The sequence below is a fragment of the Carassius auratus genome, unplaced genomic scaffold (genome assembly GCF_003368295.1).
Source record: "Carassius auratus strain Wakin unplaced genomic scaffold, ASM336829v1 scaf_tig00014173, whole genome shotgun sequence".
Classification (NCBI taxonomy): domain Eukaryota; kingdom Metazoa; phylum Chordata; class Actinopteri; order Cypriniformes; family Cyprinidae; genus Carassius; species Carassius auratus.
The window spans coordinates 133,722-150,000 of record NW_020524476.1 but is presented as its reverse complement, the minus strand read 5'-3'; the positions used below and the strand labels follow the sequence as shown (position 1 = coordinate 150,000).

At 35.6% G+C, this 16,279-nt stretch overlaps 1 protein-coding gene across 1 annotated transcript in view; it reads right to left on the bottom strand.

Moving 5' to 3' along the window:
* LOC113074261 (ribonuclease inhibitor-like) overlaps window positions 1-16,279 on the bottom strand; it is a 38,291-nt gene that overhangs the window by 6,946 nt on the left and 15,066 nt on the right. Inside the window, exons 4-7 of the mRNA XM_026247020.1 lie at window positions 3,834-4,007; window positions 1,543-1,713; window positions 190-351; window positions 1-31 (exon numbers count right to left, since the gene is read on the bottom strand). The exon at window positions 1-31 is cut by the window's left edge and continues 143 nt beyond it. Coding sequence (XP_026102805.1) covers window positions 1-31; window positions 190-351; window positions 1,543-1,713; window positions 3,834-4,007 — 538 coding nt within the window. The remainder of the gene's footprint in view (window positions 32-189; window positions 352-1,542; window positions 1,714-3,833; window positions 4,008-16,279) is intronic.

Sequence of the window (16,279 nt, the reverse complement as noted above, 5' to 3'; positions counted from 1 at the left end):
ATCTTCTTCTGTGATATCGCTGTTATTCAGACTGCATTGAAAGAAAAAGATTTGCTTGATAATGACATTACAAAAGCATTATTATTATTATATGATTATTCATTAAAAACTCAAGTAAGAGATACATAAAACACACCCAGCAGCAAGTCCACAAGTATTAAAAGGAGTAATCATAAAGATAAAACTTACATCAGTGTGTTGAGTTTACAGTGTTTATCCTGCAGTAGAGCAGTGATCTGATTCACTCGCAGCTTATTTTCACTCAGATTCAGTTCTCTCAGGAGTAATGGGTTTTTACCCACAATTCCTTTCACATACTGACAGGCTTCATCTGCAGTAGGACCCAAAAACCTGCAAAAAAAAAAAGACAAAAACAGTAGTTTCATCTACTACACAAACTCAAGCCCATGTGATGCTTGTGGTGTTTTTTCCATCAATATTTTAATTTATTCAGTGAACAAATTCTGTTGTTCAGCACATTTTTCACCAAAAAATAATGCCATATGTTTCAGTATAAATTATATATTTTTTTATTACATTTTAAAAGATGGATTAAAAAAAAATCATTTCATTAAACATCCTTTTCGATTACATCGAATACATAAAAAGGGAAAACTGAGTTTGATTGGAGCCCTGAATTAGAAAGTATCCTACTTTGTGGAGTTGACCTTTTAAAAACAACAACAACTACAACAGCTATATTTACATTTATTCTCAGTCTAACAAATGTGTTTAATACATTTCCTTCCTCATTAATAGAATGAAATAAATGTGACTGGTGCTGGCAAAATAAGCTGAATGAGACATTTTTCAAAAATTTGTTCTCCATTTAAATAACTTTAAATTAAAATATGATTTGTTGGAATCTGACAAAAAAATTACTGATGCAAATAAACAGTAGTTTAATCAAGAGCAGTGAGTGATATCGTCTTTCCTTTTAATGAATGATTAACAATGAGGCAGATCTACAGTATCAGACATAACGTTTGTATGAATCTCGCCAAGACACATTTCACAATAATGTACTGTATAGGGAGATCGCACGCTCTGGGAGAGGTGCTTTGCAAATATGAGTCACTGATCGTTTTGTTTTCATCAGCATGAGTTTAAAAATCGTATTTCTTTAAATCTTATTTTTTCAGCGAGAATTCTGCGCTTTACAACAACAGACAAACAACTTATGAGAAGCAGAAGAGCAGAGAAAAAGGTCCTTCTCTCAGAAAACATACAAATAAAGATCATTTTAGATGTTTCAAATCTGAAAGTGTTTCAAATGTCAAATTCAGATGTGTTCAAATTAGACGAAAACTGACATTTTTCACTTCTTTTGCCTGTAGCTCAAAATTAGACTGTGCGCAGTCCGACTCACTTTGCCAGCACAGGTCACAAATATTGTCATAAATATTGATATTGAATAATTTAAAAATATAACAAAGTTCCATTCAATAGACTGAATTAGTAAAATCAATTTTCTATGAAAAAATAGGCTTTAAAAGGCTTTATTAAAAGTAATTTATTTAGTATTATTTCATCATGACTCACCTCAGTTTTAGTTTATGGTTTTTAACCTGTAGTAAATCACTGAGCTGCTTCACTCCTGATTGTCCAGGATCATTTCCTGTGAGATCCAGCTCTATCAGGTGTGAAGGGTTTGATCTCAGAGCTGAAGCCAGAGCTTTATAACCTTCTTCTGTGATACTGCAGTCTGAGAGTCTACAGAAAATAAAAACATGAATTAAAAGCAAATACATACAGTGCTCAATCACATTTATTGTAAGAGATGATTATAATAAATTAATGCACGGTTCTGATCAGCTGCAGATGTTGATTATTTTGAATAACTGCACAGATATGTAGTTATTTAACTTACATATTTTATTACTGTGATAAGAGACAACACTTTTAAAAATACACAAATGTGTTCTCAGTGCACAGTTAGTGAATGAAAACCACTGTCTACAACAAAAACAACAAAGTATTATTCAATTATTTCCATTACTGGAGGTGAACCGATTAAAATCTAGATATAAATACATACGTATACATATGTTGAATGATGGTGAAATGTACTCACTTGAGTATCTTCAGCTCACACACAGATTTCTTCAGTCCCTCACAGATCACTTTGACTCCTGAGTCCAGCAGACGACTGTTGTTCAGGTTCATCTCTTTCAGGATGGTTTTGGAGGAGAGAACAGTAGCTAGAACTGAACAGCTTTTCTCTGTCAGCTCACAATTATTCAGCCTGAACACAAAAACAGAATCATTTATTTTTCAGCACATATTCTTCAAACAACAAATTCATCATATTTTCTCACACATACAGAATGTCTGAAAGTCTAATAATGACGAAACAGAAGATATAACTTATAAACTCATGTTGACTCACTTCATTTTCTCCAGTTTGCTGTGAGAGTCCACCAAAAGAGCAGAGAGTTTCTCTCCATCCAGATCTCCTAATTTATCTTCACTCAGATCCAGTTCTGTCAGTAATAATGGACTTGTGCCCAGAACTTTAGTGAGATACTCACACGCTTCCTGTGCAGCAGGACTTTTCAAAAACCTACAGAAAGCAATTACAGATTAGATAATAGTCCAACTGTATGCCTTTAGGAGCTCCTGTTCTAAACGAATCTCTAAACAGAGCAGAATAATAACTTCAAACATCGGTCTGAATTAATTAAACTATTGCCATTTTCATGTATAAACAAACACCAGTAACAGAAAGTACAGAAATGTATTTCCACTTATTACTTCTTTACACATAAACAGAAAACATAAAACAGCATATCTTTAATTACAGCAGATGATCAAAATAAATCATGGCCAAATAATAATACTATGAAAATGATAATGTGATATAATTTGTCTAAACACATGTGACACAAGTTGACAAATACATTAAATCATCATCAGATATTCTCTTGTGAACACAAATATAGCAAAACTACTTATCTGTGAAAATATTAGTGTAAAATCTATTATCAGTGCTATAATAATAACTGAATTCTCCCAGTGATCAGTCAATAATATCTAATCACCTAAATATTGTGCTCCTCTAGCCCAGTGTAGTATTAATGTAAAATGTGTGAAGAATGTGGTTGAAGTTACAGTTATGATCATTGTCTCCAGTTTCATTGAGAACATATGAATTACTCAAATAAAATAAATTAGCACAGTCCGTTTTTATACATTGTATTACAAAAACTTTTTAAAAAACTGTTACAAAAAATAAAAAACATCAGTGTTTATTTTGAAATATCTGAAAGCTTTTATCACCTGATGGTCTTTAATGAACACTGTTTATCCTGTAGTAAATCACTGAGCTCCTTCACTCCTGATTGTCCAGGATCATTTCCTGTGAGATCCAGCTCTATCAGGTGTGAAGGGTTTGATCTCAGAGCTGAAGCCAGAGCTTTATAACCTTCTTCAGTGATACTGCACTCTGAGAGTCTATAGAAAAATAAATACATCATAATAATTGTTATTATTTTTGGAGACATATATCATCACATCTCTAACGGGATTTATGAATGGCTTCTGAAAACATAAATAGATAAATTATGAAATAATTAATGTCATAAAGTGCAAAAGATGTATGCCAATAATGTTTTTTATTTTAATATTGGCAAAAAGTAATAGTAATCAAACTCCATCATTAATAAATGCTGTCCTCAGTTTCTTTCAAAAATGAATATGAGCCTCAGTCAGACTCTAAATTAGATAAAAGTACAACTAAAATTGTGGCCTTCATTTCTACAGTTAAGCTAATTAAATACACATTAATAAATGTTTATAAACATACAGAAAAGTACATAAATGAAGATACATACTTCAGTTTCATGAATTTGCATTGAGGATTTTTCAACAGAAGAAAGATCTTCTCTATTCCTGAGTTTTCTAGTTTATTTCCACTCAGATCCAGCTCGATCAGGTTTGAAGGATTTGAATCAAACGCTGAAATCAGAGCAGCACAACCTTCTTCTGTAATACTGCTATTCTTCAACCTGCAGAGAAAGACACGAAACTAATAAGAGTAACAGAAGGATACATTTAAATAATAGTTTATTTAATCTCAGTCCCTAAATATTTTACAGAACAACAATAACAGAGTTTCATTAGACTGTAAAAATATAACATCAACATTTTGTGTAAAGCATTATAAACCATGTGAAATACTCACGTCAGTGTGTTGAGTTTACAGTGTTTATCCTGCAGTAGAGCAGAGATCTGATTCACTCCTGTGTCTCCTAGTTCATGTTCACTCAGATTCAGTTCTCTCAGGAGTAACGGGTTTTTAATGTGAAGAACTTCAGTCAGATATTTACAGGCTTCTTCTGCAGCACGACCCAAAAACCTGATGTAAGATAAAGCAGTATTCAATTACATTTCAAATTAAACTTCTGAAAATCTAATGAAAAATTGATTCTTCATGATAAATGCATTTTATATTCTTGAAATTATATTTATATAAATTATTTGCATGCATGTAATTTATTTTGTATCATCTCATCACATATCACCTCAGTGTCTTCAGTTGATAGTTTGGATCCTGTAGTAAATCACTGAGCTCCTTCACTCCTGATTGTCCAGGATCATTTCCTGTGAGATCCAGCTCTATCAGGTGTGAAGGGTTTGATCTCAGAGCTGAAGCCAGAGCGTTATAACCTTCTTCTGTGATACTGCAGTCTGACAGTCTAGAGGAATACAAAAATAAACAAGTAGTTTTAAAATACTAGAAATTACTCCTTTGCTAAAAAGATTTCAATATGAGGATTGTGTCATTAGGATATTTGGTAACACTTTCTATGAAACCCGTATTTATAATACTTTATACGGGTATTCTTAAGGCATTATAATTGTTATACATTATTTTTATTGTTATACATAATATTTGATTGCTTCCATTGTCCTCATTTACAAGTCACTTTGGATAAAAGCGTCTGCTAAATGATTAAATGTAAATGTAATTATAATGAATTCAAAATGTATTATAAAAAAAAATAAAAAAAACGTTATAATATATTGTATCATTTCATGAGTAATCATAACAAGTCTTAATGCATTATAATATTTACTTATTTGTGGCTATAGCTTCTAAGAGTATGATGATTTATAACAGTGAACACAATGAATCCACTTAACTTACAATGAATTATATTTCCCAAAGTTATAATGTATTATAAGTCTCATATATTGCCACTGTTAAGATGTTACTTTACTTAACCCCTTAGCTGTCACCCCCCATTTTTTAAATAGGCATTAAAGTGCACTATCCAAACTTAAATTGCTGTAATTTATGAACACTTTGGAATATAAACCTAAGGTTGGTCTCTATTTAAAAAAGAAAATTAGCAGATTTTGTCAAAAGTGTCAGTGAAGTATCAAAAAGTTATAGAAGTTTAAATGTACTGTAAATAAAATGGCTATATTAATTTTATTTTATTTATTATAAATATTTTACATAACAGGTTTACTCTAAAATTAGTATAAAGTTAAAGCCTTGTGTCTAAATAAGTTATGTTACAAATTTGAAGTTGATATGAAAAGATTTGGAGTTCCTGTGAGATTTTATTTTGGGGCGTCATACCACACACAGCCACTGGGAGTCAACAAAACTACTTTGAATTTTGCTTAATGAATTTAGCTCTAGATTTCTCTTTGAATTTATCAAAATAATCACCAAATATGAAATCCTGAGACTCAGACCTTTCCAATGATGTGTTTGTTAACAAGATTATAAAAAGTTTTGATTCTAAAAGACCGTAATGCATTTAGTAATATGACACTTGACCCAGCCCACTAAGGGGGAGGAGACCACCATTGGATTTTAAAGTACCATTTCCATGGTAACGCAATGTCCGATGGTAACGCAATGTCCAATGAATCTTGGGCTTCTAAGGTTTCAAATGATATATGACTTATGATGATTACTAAAAGATTTTATAGAGAAAAAGACAAAAACAAAAAAGAGTGCCAAGCGTCCCACAGGTGGGACTGTGACAGCAGACAAAGACCACTTATAAATAATAACAACAATGACGACAACCAGTGGCGCCCCCAGAAAATTTTAATAGGAGTGGCCAGATGAAGCCACAGTAAATCGTGGGGTGGCACATCAAAATAGGAAAGTCGTGGCCTAGTGGTTAGAGAGTTTGACTCCTAAATTTGTGGGTTTGAATACCACGACTGAGGTGTCCATAAGCAAGACACATCAAACCCCTAACTGCTCCCTGGGCGCCGCAGCATAAATGATGAACACTGCTCTGTGTGTGCGTGTGTGTGTGTGTGTGTGTGTGTGTGTGTGTGTGTGTGTGTGTGTGTGTGTGTGTGCGCGCGCGTGTGTGTGTGTGCGTGTGCATGTGTGTTCACTGCTGTGTGTGTGCACTCTGTATGGGTTAAATGCAGAGTACGAATTCTGAGTATGGGTCATCATACTTGGCTGTATGTCACAACACTTTCATAAAAAAATAAAATAAAAATAAGGGTTTGTAATATTGACAAAAAAATTATATCTGTAATTTCTGGGATTTTATTAATAACGATACTTAATATTTTGCTTAGTGTTATTGTGCTGATATCTTATTTCTAATTGTGCTGACAGCTGACTCCTGACTTTTTATTTTTACCTTTACACCATTGTTTCTAAAAGTGTGCATCATCTTTTGGGTCAAATACTGGCATTTGGGCTGTTAAAAGGAAATGCAATCAGTATCAACAAAACTGATCTTTGTCATACAGAGAAAACAGAAGCTGCATCTGAAGTGTCATTTAGATGTGTTTACACACTGTTTAATGCAGCTCTGAGGGACATGGGATACTTTCACCTGCAGTTACAAATTAATAAATAATGTTTTGATATTTTAAACATAAAACATTGAAAACCGATTTTTTAAATTATTTAAAAAATGAAAAGTTATCCTTAAATGTGAAATTAAAACCACCAGTAGGTGGAAGCGAGTCACTGTTAATAAGTGAGTCATTTGCGATTGAACCGAATCATTTAAACGGTTGATTCATTCAGGAACGAAACTCTTTCATGTTGCTGTGTTTGGAATGATTTTTGTTTTTAGAAATAGAGCACAAAACCGGGAATATGTTGTCTAAAACATAAGTCTCTTGATATTAACTTCTTGCTCTTGTTTATTGAACTGTTGTATAAAATCAATATCACATTTGTAATTATGCTGATCTTTGGAGGAAAAAAAGTAACTTTCTTGTGTTAGTAACTATATAAAATTATATAAATTATCTAGATCTATAAATGTTCTGCCCCATATCTTGAAAATTGTGATAATTCTACATTTCCAGTGAAAAGCAGATACTCAGGTGGTGTCAATCTGCGATCTTTTCTGGTGGCTGCAGCCGGTGATGCATTTTTTTTCCCCTCTTCTTTTCTTTCACTTCTCAAACTATTGTAAATGTACATTCTGCATTTAAATGAATAGTACACACTGCAAATCATCCTAGGAGTGGCCAGAGTTTATACAGTGGTGGTCGTGGATACCCCTGGTCACCTCTTGGGGGCGCCACTGATGACAACAACAATATTAGTAATAAATAAATAAAAACAGTATTTTTTCTTAAAAAGCCACATTGTCAGATATTTGATGTGTTATAAGGCACATTTGCTTTTAACCATATTTGTAATATCAGTAAGATTCTGGAGATTAAATGACACTGGATTTTAAATGGTGTTCATTGAGTGTTATACTGTAAACAGGGGTGTGCCGGTACTAGTACCGGTACCGAACGGTTCCTGGGCAAATTCCAAATGTAAGTGATCATCCCTATCCCCTTGGAGTGGGCACTTTGGAGTGAGTAGGGCATGTGCGTGCCATTGAGTAGTCGTTAGGAATGCATTTTGCTAAAGGAGCGACATAATTTCCTCATTATCTTCAGCTGGGATGATCCTGTGACAGTGCAGCATGTGTCCGTCAGCAGATGTCGCTGTTTTAATGTTATAAATGTTTTTTCTTTTTTAATTTTTTTTTTTTTATTGTTGTTAGCATATAGGCTAGTGACAAATGGTCAAAAAGTGCTTTAGTTTTTGAGATACCCCTACCGGAGGTAGAACTAAACCCAACAATGTTTTTATTCATCTCTAAGGTCTCCCATATATGAAATGGATTCTTGGCTAAAAATATTTTACTGCTAAGATTGTTAAATTAACAGATATTGTTATACACCCCAAAACCAATAAAGGACTAAAATATAGTCTGTCCGTATGGGAGTTAAGGCATATAAACTAATGCAGATCAATCACACAAGCTCTGAGAGCTTTGAAACTTGACATGTTTGTAGTCAGGAAGTTGATTCAACTACTAGAAAAGACTGGATGTAAATATATTTATGTATGGAATAAATAGAGACATGTAAACACATACCTAAAATAAGCGGACATGCACAAATTTAATATCTATGCAGAATGTTTTCATTTACTTTGTGCTTGCTTTGCCTGGGATTATTATAGAAACAAATATGATGGCTTGTTGGAAAGGTGGGGTTGTGTGCTGAATCCAGTAATACCAAATATGTAAATATAGCATGACAAATGGGAGTGTTCTGTCACTCAATGTATGAGTGAGGTGTCCAAGATGAATGAAAATGGAACACTGACATAATTTAGTCTAAAGCCCATTATCAGTGGTGAGAAGAATGTTGACAAATTCATTGTTTCTGCAAAGTAACTTACATTAGGTAAGTGCTGATCTATATTTATGAGACATTTAATAATTATACATTTCATAAGGCACAGTATACTATACAATTCATATGAAACACAGATCCAATTGAAGGTTAACATTGGAATGGAACACCTTTATTAAAATATCGTCCCTGTCGGGCGGAAACCTCGCATGTCCAAATTTTGTCAATTTCATATTTTTTCACAAATCGATGCTATTGGTCAGTCCCCACGTGGTTCTTTTATTTTTTTAAATTATTAAACAATCTAAAGTGTTGAAAATAGATTGAGAGCAAATCTCTTAACTCCATCGGACACTTCAACTGTATGAGAATCCTTGTAACTCCACCTCTTCTTCACTTTTTGTGTCCTCAGGATTTAAAGTCGCAACGATTGAGAAATCCTTGTCGAGCAACACATAAAGCAAGCTTTAACTCTGATTTTATCTGTGTTAAACTATGATATCAGTTATTGATATATTTTAAAATGTCTACTTATTAATAGGCTTATTATTACTAGGCTTATTATACGTGTGCATTGAAGTTTTAAAATGTATCTAATTTCTAATTCTACTTGTATTGAATTGAATGTTTTGGATACCAGCATTAAATTATTGTTTTTATTATTATTTTACTGACTCGAAGTTGGCACTGTGCATGTAAAATACCCCAAGTAGGCTAACAGGTTTTATTCATGGTTTTATTAAGGTTTTTTTATTATTATTATTTTATTTAAGCCTATCTTTGCATAACTCTGTTTTTTTTTTTTTTTTCACAATAACGAATGAAAATAGTTAGGTTAGATACATTTGAGTAGGCTTGTTTTTTTTAAAAAATCGATAGCTGTAATGCTTCGGTGCAGAAGGAAGCCTGTGAACCACGAAGGTAAGTTTGCGTGCAGATTAGGCTAATTCCCGCCTATTACAGCCTAGTCACCTCATCGTTTTTTTGTTCTGCTTCACTTTTATAGCTCTTAAACGTTTAAAATGGAGTTTAGGAAGATGTATGTAACCACAGTTAGCTTTTGGTTAACTATTGAAGCCTTTTCTCTTGTCAAAAGGCTGAACGCGACCGCCGACTTTGTTTGCGGCAGATTAATTTCTGCCTTAATTTTTTTATTTTTCCTATTGGATGTTTGCGGTGGTACATGACGTAAGCAGTTTCCAGCTCACCACGCCCTTGGTATGAGCTACCATGCCCTTGGCAGTATAAAACCATCTTGTTCCATCAAAATCACTGTAGTGAGTCAGGAGTTGGAATTGCGAGTATTGAATACGATCAGGATAGAGTATTTTAGCATCTATTTAGCATAGCATTTATATAGTTATTTAGATGATTCCGTGTAGCCTATGTCGTTAATTAGCATAGTTGTTAGTGTAACATTAGTATTGTTAGAAGTATAGTTAGTTAGTAGCATAGGATTGCATCAGTTAGGATAGCTTCAAGTTAGCATAGATTTATTTACAGTGGTCAGGATGGTACGTGCTGGTTGCAACAGCACGGACTGAATAGTTTTCCAGCATACTTGAAAATTAGGCGCCAGTGGTTGCATGCACTTGTCCTGAAAGACTGCGAGTTCCCACCTAGAGTTGGAGTGTGGAAACGGCATTTTACGCGGGATTGCTTCTCCAACGCAATGGAGGTGGAAATGGGCTTCTCCACACAGCTCACGCTGAAAAGCGACGCAGTGCCTTACTCGGATACTGGCCCCATTCTTTCTTGCGCGGCTGCTTCGCTAGCATCGTCGGATGCTGATCGCAATGCGGGAGTTAAGACCGAAGTTTGAGCCAGCGGCTTGAATTGTTTTTGCTCAGGCCCTGGCCCTGGCCCTGTGTCCACAGACACCTCGACATCCTCCACTTCAGGTGAAGGTGGGGCAGAAAAGTCCTCTACTTCAAATGAATGCTCTGTTGCAAAGCTACTTGTGTCACTAGAGTCACTCTCCATTTTAGCGACTCTGACAACAGCTGTCAATTAATCCGCCACTGCGGGTCTCAGGTTCACGCCCCACTCGCTCACCCTCGCTCTAGGTTCGTCCCCTCTATCTCCACTGTGCTCTGCCCACTTTTCAGCATTTTCCAAATATTGCCAGTGGGTGGAGTCAGGCTCTGACCAGTGGTTTAGTTACCCTTTAAAGCCTTATCCCTTGTCAAAAGGCTCGGCGAGACCGCAGACTTGATGAACACTGCTCTCAGACGTGTCCGTATCATTCTTATCAATGAGAGCGTAACCTCATATCTCCCCGCTCCCAAGTCATAAATCTCGTATGTCTGATTAAACATGATTTTGGGGAAATGTTGTGTTAATGTTGGTATACAACAGTATATGATAGCAATATAAGGTATAATACCAACTTTTACGATACAATGTTTAATACAGAAGATAATGGAAACTGTGGAGCAGAGGCAGAATCCCTTTGATCTTGATATCAAGTTGCAAGTGGTCAGGTTGCATCTGAGAAAGTTGCAAAAGAGCTCTCAAGCTTCCTCCAAGATGGTGCGAAGCACAATGCCATCTTTATGGAACAACGTCTGGCAAAATCAAAAAAGAACAAAGAGCTACTGGGGGCCAGAGAAAATAAACCAGTGTGCAACCTTCAAGGTTGAGACTGTGATGTCTCACGAACTCACAGCTGTCCCACCCTCTTTGTTTTTTGATGATGGAAGCATGAAGAAGACAACAAAAGCTGACCAGGCCAAGAAACTCGATGCTGTTGTTGAAGAGACACAGCAGCTGCCAAATGTTAAAGAACCATCAGCATATATCATTGATGCCATTGATCTTCTTCAAAGTCTCAATGATTCAGCTTTTCAAACGTTCAATGACCTGGGTGAGTGTGTCTGGAAAAAGATCGCAACTTTAATGGGAAAGGAAGGTAACAGCTGTGTCGTTATAGTGTTTGATAGATATGACCACCAACACTCAATCAAAGATCTTGAAAGACAAAGAAGAGGCACCAAGATGGGCATCCTTGCACCAACCTGGATGAGCTGAGGTACACACTAGCATCTACCACAGATTTGTCAGCAGCAAATCTACCCCCAACAGAAGATGGCTTTCCAACAACATGTGCTGAGAGCCATGTACCAAACAGCAGTGTGGTGTCACAGCCACCTGGCCAAACCTCTTCTCTGGAACCCAGTTGGTAGAGGATGGAGGTTCAGAGAAGATGGGTGCATTAAATCTGTGATGTTCCACAAGGCACTAGCACCTAAAGGAGATAGAGACCTCACCCACCTCTACTGTAAAGACAGAAACTGCACCGATGCCACCAAATGTCAGTGTCTTTCAGTGGGCTTGACCTGCACAGAGCTTTGCTCTTGCCCTTTCCCAGACTGTCCAGATATGACCCACTTTGTCAATGATGACAATGTGGATGAGTGACAGTGGTGTGTTGCAGTTGTAACATCAGGGGGGGTTGACCCCAGAATGGTCCAAGAGGGTCTGGCTGCAGGCTTGCACTTGCACTCTCAGACTTGCACTCTCAGACACTTGCACTTCCGCTAGTGACATCACTTGCAGTCTTTATTTTTTATTTTGTTGAATTTTTTTAGTACTTTTTGTTTGAATTTCCCAACATTTTATAACAGTAGCCAGGTGGCGAAGACAAGAAAAAATAAACTAAATTACAATGTCACTTGCAACCGCTACTTGCACTCTCTGCTACCTGTGACGTCACTTGCAATCGACACAAATCGTGCATGTTGCCAATGAAGACAAGAAGCTGTGGTGGTGATTAAATGATTAAAACTAATTTAGTACTATAATGTACAGGGTCCTGCAAGAAAAAGACAAGACCGGCAAATCCGTGGCCAGAACAGCAGAATATGAATGTTTGCGCAAAGTCTCTCGCTAAGTGTAGAAAACAACACTTAACATGGCTTAATATATTAAGATGCTATTAAATTATCAAATTAAATATAAAGTTCATTAATATAATGAATATGTATATAGTATTTTCCTCAGATACCACAAAATGTGGCATAACGGACTAAGTTGATAAAGGCCAAACTCAATATGCTTCTCTACATTATTAAAATACATAACTAACAGGTACAGGCAAGCAGGTGAGCCCAGTATAGACGCAACATGCAAAGTTACACGTTAAGCATTTTTCCATATAGAATAAACTATCTACAACTCACTGTACTTGTCTGCTTGCCTGTACGGAGTTGATCCTTTTAAAATCACTTAATGCATTTCATAATGCACGTACATATTTTCTGGTCTGTATACATTGAGTCAACAACAAAAGACATATAGGCTAGGCCTACTGAATTGTCTTTATCATCTTAGTCTGTTATTAGGCCACATTAAATGGATAGTTCACCCAAAAATCATAATTATGTTATTAATAACTCACCCTCATGTCGTTCCAAACCAATAAGACCTCTGTTTATCTTCGGAACACAGTTTAAGATATTTTAGATTTAGTCTGAGAGCTCTTAGTCCCTCCATTGAAACTGTGTGTATAGTATACTTTCCATGTCCAGAAAGGTAAGAAAAACATCATCAAAGTAGCCCATGTTACATCAGAGGGTCAGTTAGAATTTTTTGAAGCATCAAAAATACATTTTGGTCCAAAAATAGCAAAAACTACAACTTTATTCAGCATTGTCTTCTCTTCCGTGTCTGTTGTGAGAGAGTTCAAATCAAAGCAGTTTGTGATATCCGGTTCATGAACGAATCATTCATTATAACCAGATCTTTTTGAACCAGTTCACCAAATCGAACTGAATCATTTTAATCCACAAATGACTTAAGCTGTTAACTTTTTTAATGTGGCTGACACTCCCTCTGAGCTCAAACAAACCAATATCCCGGAGTAATTCATTCACTCAAACAGTACACTGACTGAACTGATGTGAAGCGAGAGATGAACACCGAGCCGAGCCAGATAATGACTCGTTCACGAGTGAAGAACCGGTTGCATCGGTGTTCGGATCACCAGTAGATCTTTCAGACAGTTCGATTCAATAAACCGGTTGAAGAAAACGGTTCACCGGTTCTTTTGCGCTCGATGTAATGACATCATTGGTGATGATTGCAAAGCCTTCGGTTTACCTGGGCTCATAACATTAGCACAGAATCAGTTCAGAATCAATCACCAAAAGAACCAGTTCAGTTCAGGCGCTCTGTGTGTCGGTCTGCTTCACACTGAATCACACATGCGCAGTATCATCAGCTCCTCGGTTCTCGAATCGGACACGTCTGACAGAAACGGTTCTTGACTCGTGAACTAGTCAGTCTATTGTTCATTATCTGGCTCAGCTCGGTGTTCATCTTCAGTTCTCTCTTCACATCAGTTCAGTCAGTGTACTGTTTGAGTACATGAATTACTCCGGGATATTGGTTTGTTTTAACTCAGAGGGAGTGTCAGCCACATTAAAAAAGTTAACAGCTTAAGTCATTTGTGGATTAATGCGTATTGGAGACGTGAACAGTTTAAAACAATTCAGTTCAGTCAAATTTGGTGAACTGGTTCAAAAAGATCCGCTTACATCGAATGATTAGTTCGCGAACCGGATATGACAAACTGCTTTGTTTTGGACTCTCTCACAACAGACACGGAAGAGAAGACAATGATGAATAAAGTCATATTTTTTGCTATTTTTGGACCAAAATGTATTTTCGATGCTTCAAAAAATTCTAACTGACCCTCTGATGTAACATGGGCTACTTTGATGATGTTTTTCTTACCTTTCTGGACATGGACAGTAGACCGTGCACACAGCTTCAATGGAGGGACTGAGAGCTCTCTGACTAAATCTAAAATATCTTAAACTGTGTTCTGAAGATAAATGGAGGTCTTACTGGTTTGGAACAACATGAGGGTGAGTTGTTAATAACATAATTATGAACTATCCCTTTAAGCGTTTTGTTGTATGGGAGGACAAAGTTTGCGTATTGTGTTCATAGCCATCTGCTTACCTTGTAGTACTTTAAATAATAACTATATGTCATATTTGGTCTTTTAACTGAACTTAATGTACCTTAATACATTATGCCATATTAAGTGTTTGTTTTTTCTACAGGAGGAAAATGCTTAATGAAAGACTTTGTGCATTGCGTTCATATTCTGCTGTTCTGTGGCCACGGTCCGGTCTTGTCTTTTTCTTGCAGGACTCTGTACATTATAGTAGTAGGCCTACTAATTTAATTTTAATCATTAAATCACCACCACAGCGTCTTGTCTCCATTGGCAACATGCACGATTTGTGTCGATTGCAAGTGTAAGTGACATTGTAATTTAGTTTATTTTTTCTTGTCTTCGCCACCTGGCTACTGTTGTAAAATGTTGAGAGATTCAAACAAAAAGTAATAAAAAAATTAAAAAAAATAAAAAATAAAGACTGCAATTGATGTCACTAGCGGAAGTGCAAGTGTCTGGGAGTGCAAGTCTGAGAGTGCAAGTGCAAGTCTGCAGCCAGACCCTTCTCTAATGGTGACCAAAAGCAGTTCATGTTCCAAATGGTTGCTGCTAGAAAACAAACTAAACAGCCTGAGAAGACAGGGCTCATTACCCCAAAGAGTGTTTGTTTGTTTAGTTAGATTGCCAATTGTTTTATTTAAGAGTAATTTAATTTGTATTGTGTGAAGTTAAGTTATAGTTTTATTAAAAAGGTGCCATATGAAATATTTCATTATTAGATGTATCTTATATTTGAATTTGTCAACATTCTTCTCACCACTGATAATGGGCTTTAGACTAAATTATGTCAGTGTTCCATTTTCATTCATCTTGGACACCTCACTCATACATTGAGTGACAGAACACTCCCATTTGTCATGCTATATTTACATATTTGATATTGCTGGATTCAGCACACAACCCCACCTTTCCAACAAGCCATCATATTTGTTTCTATAATAATCCCAGGCAAAGCAAGCACAAAGTAAATGAAAACATTCTGCATAGATATTAAATTTGTGCATGTCCGCTTATTTTAAGTATGTGTTTACATGTCTCTATTTATTCCATACATAAATATATTTACATCCAGTCTTTTCTAGTAGTTGAATCAACTTCCTGACTACAAACATGTCAAGTTTCAAAGCTCTCAAAGCTTGTGTGATTAATCTGCATTAGTTTATATGCCTTAACTCCCATACGGACAGACTATATTTTAGTCCTTTATTGGTTTTGGGGTGTATAAAAATATCTGTTAATTTAACAATCTTAGCAGTAAAATATTTGTAGCCAAGAATCCATTTCATATATGGGAGACCTTAGAGATGAGGAAAAACATTGTTGGGTTTAGTTCTACCTCCGGTAGGGGTATCTCAAGAATTCAGGGGCATTGTCACTAGCCTAATAACCGTTGCAAATAAACATACATTTTATATTTAAATACGTTTTAAAAATATGCTACACTGTAAAACCCGACAAGTAAACTTAACTCAAACCGTTTGAGTAAACAGATTGCCTTGATTTAAACAATGTAAGTTTTAAAACTTTGCGATTAAGTAATTAAGTCATTAATTGAGTGATAATTGTGAATTAGTGATGAACAGCTACTGTTAACAAACAGAATCACTGAAGAAAAGAGAAATTATTCACAATTATCACTCAATTAATGACTTAATTACTTAA